This window comes from Phaseolus vulgaris, chromosome 8 (genome assembly GCF_051622355.1).
Source record: "Phaseolus vulgaris cultivar YP4 chromosome 8, ASM5162235v1, whole genome shotgun sequence".
Classification (NCBI taxonomy): Eukaryota; Viridiplantae; Streptophyta; class Magnoliopsida; order Fabales; family Fabaceae; genus Phaseolus; species Phaseolus vulgaris.
The window spans coordinates 42,592,631-42,597,698 of NC_143505.1; the positions used below are offsets into that span (position 1 = coordinate 42,592,631).

At 46.9% G+C, this 5,068-nt stretch overlaps 1 protein-coding gene across 1 annotated transcript; it reads left to right on the plus strand.

The window, feature by feature from the left end:
* The first annotated feature begins 715 nt into the window (after nucleotides 1-715).
* Nucleotides 716-1,648, plus strand: LOC150025586 (uncharacterized). Its single transcript, XM_090294120.1, has one exon. The coding sequence runs from the start codon at nucleotides 716-718 to the stop codon at nucleotides 1,646-1,648; it is 933 nt and encodes a 310-aa protein (XP_090150246.1).
* The last annotated feature ends 3,420 nt before the right edge of the window (nucleotides 1,649-5,068 follow it).

Here is a 5,068-nt window from a genome sequence, read left to right on the forward strand (position 1 = left end):
TGAAGGTAACCGTTGATGAAGCCACGTGTCGAGCGATGGGTGAGGGGCTTGGTGGAGCGTCAGAGGAGCAGAAAGTACAACCGCTTGGAATTCTGCGTCAGTGCCACGTAGGTCGGTGTTGACGTGACTCTTTCAGTCTTTTCGTTGGACAAGTCTTCGCTTAAGACTGGGGGGCTTGTGTACCGCCCTGGTAGTCGGAAGTGATGACGTGGCACCAAGCTACAGTGTAGGCGTGTTGACAAGGCGCCAGGTTGTCAGAAGGGGAGGAAGTCGGGGGCTTGTGAAGTCGCCAGTTGTTAAGTTGGCGTGTTCCGATCTTCAGCATACCAGGCGATCGCCCAGTAGAAAGTGAAGTCGCCAGATGTGAACTCAGGCGACCAAGCGATTGGAGATCGCCAGAGCAAGCACATCGCCAGAGATGAAAGTGGTGCAGATTATGAAGGCGGCCGGCGAGACCACAGGGAAGGTGTACGAGGGCACCCTAACTCGCCAGTTCCAGTAGAGATCGCGCTCCCAAGTTAGCTATGCGCTGGCCAGTACCTTGCATAAATAACTTAGCCAAAAAGAGAGTCAGAAGCAGCGCCCAAGTCAAGGAGGCTCCAGATGATGGCACGTGTGTATCACCTAGAGTTGCTCATCAATTCTCAGTGGTTAGAGAGAGAGAGTAGAGAGAGAGAGAGAGTAGAGTAGGTTTTCCGGCGAGGGAGGGGAGTCAATGGCGGATACTTCCTTTTTCTTTACTAACTTCCCCGATCATTTTATGGAGAGTGACCTTTGGAAGGTTTTTCAACGGTGGGGAAGGGTTCTGGATGTTTTCATCTCAAGAAAACTTAATGCAAGGAAACAGAAGTTTGGGTTTGTAAGGTTTCAGGGAGTGAACGATGTCTTTTCTCTGGAAAGAAAGCTGGATGCAATTTGGATTGGCACTTGGAAGCTGCAGGTGAACATACCCAAATATCAGAGGAAGGTTGGACCAAGGAAGCAGAGGTTTGAAGGACCAAGGTTTGAGCGGGATTCAATGAAGAACGTAACGCAGCCTGGGTATGCGGGGAAGGTGAAGGGGAAGCAGACGGAGCAGCTGACGTTTGCTCGCGTAGTTTCAGGTGGTGCAGTCAGGATCGGGCCAGGGGAGAACGCAAGCAGTTCACAGGGGGACGAGACAACTTATCAGTTCACAGTGGAATTGAACCTGGACCCTTGGCTAGAAGGAAGCTACGTCGGTTGTTTTAAGGAGTTTCCATGCTTGCAATCGGTTAAGGAAAGCTTCGTGATGGGAGGATTCAGTTCAGTAAAGCTGAGATATCTTGGAGGAAGATTTGCTCTGCTCTCATGTGAAGAAGAAGGAAGTCTGCGAATGATCTTAGCAGACAACAGAGCTTGGTTTGATGTTATATTCACGTCGGTTACCCCATGGGATGGTTCCTTTGAATTAAAGGAACGTTGTGCATGGGTTCGGTGCAGAGGAATTCCGCTTCAACTATGGTGCAACCAGAGTTTCTCCAAAATAGGGGCCATGGTGGGGGAGGTGGTGGAGATCGATGAAGCAACCGAGAAGAGAGAAATTCTGGAGTTTGCTCGTGTTAGGGTGCAAACATTGGTAAGCAGCACTATTAATATGGAGAAGGTTTGTGTTATCAATGGCTGCTAGTGCAAGGTTACCTTCGAGGAAGAGGTGAGCTTCCCGGAGATGTGGATTGGCAAATGGAACGGCGGAGGCTCAGAGGTAGACACTGAAGCAAGCTCAGATGAAGGAAGCCTAGGGGCTAGCTTGTGCGATTCAGTGGGGTCGGATTTTGGTGAGGACGGAGGAGGTGAGGGGGGCGTCGTCGCCGGAGGAAGATTGGGGCATGAAGAAACGGTGCAGGGTAAGTTGGATTCGGATTTTCTTGGTAAGGAGCGTGAGCTGCATGGGGCAGTTGCTCAAGCACGCTTAAGTGAGGCATTGATTGTGCACGGTTCTCTTTGTTCCTCTAAGAAAGAGACAGTGGAGTCATTGATTGGGCACGGTTCTTCTGGCTATTATATGAAAGAGAATGGGGAATCATCTCTTAATGCTATAGCGGCTACCATTGAGACCAAGGCAGAAGACGAAAAGGCAAGGAGAGTAGTTGGAAAAGGGGAGGATAAGTGCAGCAAGAGCCATTTAATAGGGTGTGATCCTGAATGGTTAGGAGCGCCCCCACACGTAGAAGACGTGCATGGAGAGCTGCATGAAGATCGTGGGTCCCACTCTAAGGCACAGGAAAGCGCACCTTTAATTGGTCTTTTGGAAAGTGAAGCAGTGAGTGGGAAAGATGTGGTTTGCGCATTTAATGCTCAAGCAACAGTTCCGAAAAATTTAGAGTCTAGAAGGGATTTAAAGAGCAAGTGCGACCAGGCTGTTGGTGTTGAGAACGTGGGAGGTGAGATCGACTTGGAACAGTTGAGTTTTGCGAGTAGGTCAGAAGATCTTTTAGGGACAAGACCTTCACTGGAAGAAGCGGAGCAGTCTGGGGTCAGGGTGGAGGGAGAAGGAGATGTTGGGTGGTCGAAATTAGAAGTTCTTCCTGAGTTGTTAACTTCCCACAGCTATTCTGGAAACGAGCTTGCAGACTTTGATAAATTAGAAAAAGAGGAGGAAGTGAAAAGGCCTGGAAGTCCAGCTATGAAGGAGAATGGGAGAAACGTTTCTCTGGGAGGGTTGTCAGCAGGGTTGGGGACGGGTGCGGAAGATGTTACGGAAGGCGGGGGTAATATTGTCTGTTCGAAGGGTAGGTTCCCGGGTTTGGTTGGGGAAGTCGGAGGTGAACGCCCAATAGTGGATCAAGTGTTTTTGGTTCACCAAACAGGTAGTTCGTCGAATTCTCTAATCCCTTCTGACAGTGCAATTGAGAATTGTAACAGGATTTTTTGGGTGAAGACTGACAAGAATGTTGCTGCAAACATCTGGGGAGTAGGGAAAGAAACAGGTTTTTCGTTCCCTGGTCGAGAAGAAGTAGTCTTAAATGGTCTTTATTCGTTATCTAATCAAGGTGGAGTGACTACGAGAAAAATGTGGAAAGAAAGGAGCAAGCTTGTCAATGAAGATTCTTAGTCTGAATATTAGAGGGGTAGGCGGGGTAAATAAAAGGAATTATGTCAGGGATTTGATCAGCAGGGAGCAGGTGGATATGGTGTGTTTACAAGAGACGAAGTGTTCAGATTTCAGTTTGGAAAAGGTGTGTCTGATTTGGGGAACCAACGAAGTGGATTGGGTGGAAAACAAAGTTGTTAACAGCGCAGGCGGAGTAATCACGATGTGGAGCAACAGGGCTTTTCAGTTGTCTAGTTTTGTAAATGGTAGGAATTTTTCGGTGCTAGAAGGGGTGTGGAAAAGGGGCATTGGAACTCACGTTACAATTGTGAATGTTTACTGCTCAGGTTCTTTGCGGGAGAAGAAAGAGATGTGGAACGAGATCAGTGGTTTCAGACAACGTCAATTATCAAAGGCTTGGTGTATCATTGGTGACTTTAACTCTGTAAGAAGACAGGAGGAAAGGAAGAGTGTGGCTGCGATTACAGATTACTCTAGAGAAATAAAGGCCTTCAATGAATTCATTGAAAGTTCAGAGTTGGCAGATATTCCGTTGGTGGGCAGGAAGTTTACTTGGTTCAAGCCTAATGGTTTGGTTAAAAGCAGAATTGACAGGGTGTTGGTATCAAAGGAGTGGGTGGAGTACTGGCCAAACTGTCAACAACACGTCTTAAACAGGTCAATTTCGGACCATTGTGCAATTATTTTGAAAGAAGTTTCTGTTGACTGGGGCCCAAAACCTTTTAGATGTTTGGACGTGTGGTTGAAAGATAGCAGGTTCAAGGATTTCGTGTGCTCGTGTTGGTCTTCCTACAAGGTGACAGGAGGGGGAATTTTCGTGTTTAAAGAAAAGCTGAAAAAGTTAAAAGCTGACTTAAAGGTGTGGAATAGGGAAGTCTTCGGAGACGTAAATCAGGCTAGTAAGGAATTCCAAAGAAGGTTAGAGGAACTGGACACTCGCGATGAGGAAGATGGTTTAGCAGAGTCAGAAAGGGATGAGAGAAAGTCTCTCTTTGCTAATCTTACCGAGGCTAAAGCTAAACAAGAGGCGATTCTTTTTCAGAAAGCAAGACAAAATTGGATAAAGCAGGGGGATCTTAATACAAAGTTCTTTCATTTAGCGGTAAAATGGAGGAGGGCAAGGAATCAGTTACACGGAGTCTTTGATAATAACAAATGGTGCGATAGTAAGGAGGAGGTAAAGAATAAGGTGTGTGAATTCTTTGAAGAAAGGTTCGCCAGGAACGATTCGTGTCAGGTCAGACTTGACAAGGTTAGATTCAATTCTATCTCAGAAGCGGACAACGTTTCGTTAGTCAGTGATTTTTCTGAAGAAGATGTCAGGGCAGCGATTTGGGGGTGTGATAGCTCAAAAAGTCCTGGCCCTGACGGGTTCAACTTTGGCTTTATAAAATCCTGCTGGGAAATTTTAAAGAAGGATGTGATGTCAGCAGTAAGAGACTTTGCTGGGTTTGGCTGTTGGCCAAGAGGTTCAAATGCGTCTTTTCTCTGTTTGATTCCAAAAGTTGAAAATCCTCAACAGCTGGGGGAGTTTAGACCTATTTCTCTAGTAGGTTGCTTGTACAAAATCATCTCTAAGGTGCTCTCCTTGCGTCTGAAAAAGGTGATTGGAAAAATTATTGATGTTAGACAGTCAGCGTTTATTGAAGGGAGAGGTCTATTGGACAGTGTGCTCATTGCAAATGAGGTGTTAGAGGAGTACAAGAGGAAGAGAAAGCGCTGTATCTATTTTAAAGTCGACTATGAGAAGGCTTATGACTCGGTGAAATGGGACTTTATCTACTATATGCTTAGGAGGTTGGGTTTCTGCGACTGGTGGATTCGGTGGATAAAGGGATGTTTGGAGTCTGCTTCGGTGTCAGTCTTGGTGAACGGAAGTCCAACTAGGGAGTTCCTTCCCAGAAAGGGCCTTCGACAGGGCGACCCGCTTGCCCCTTTTCTCTTTCTCATTGTGGCGGAAGGGTTAGCTGGGGTGACTAGGGTGGCAGAAGAAAA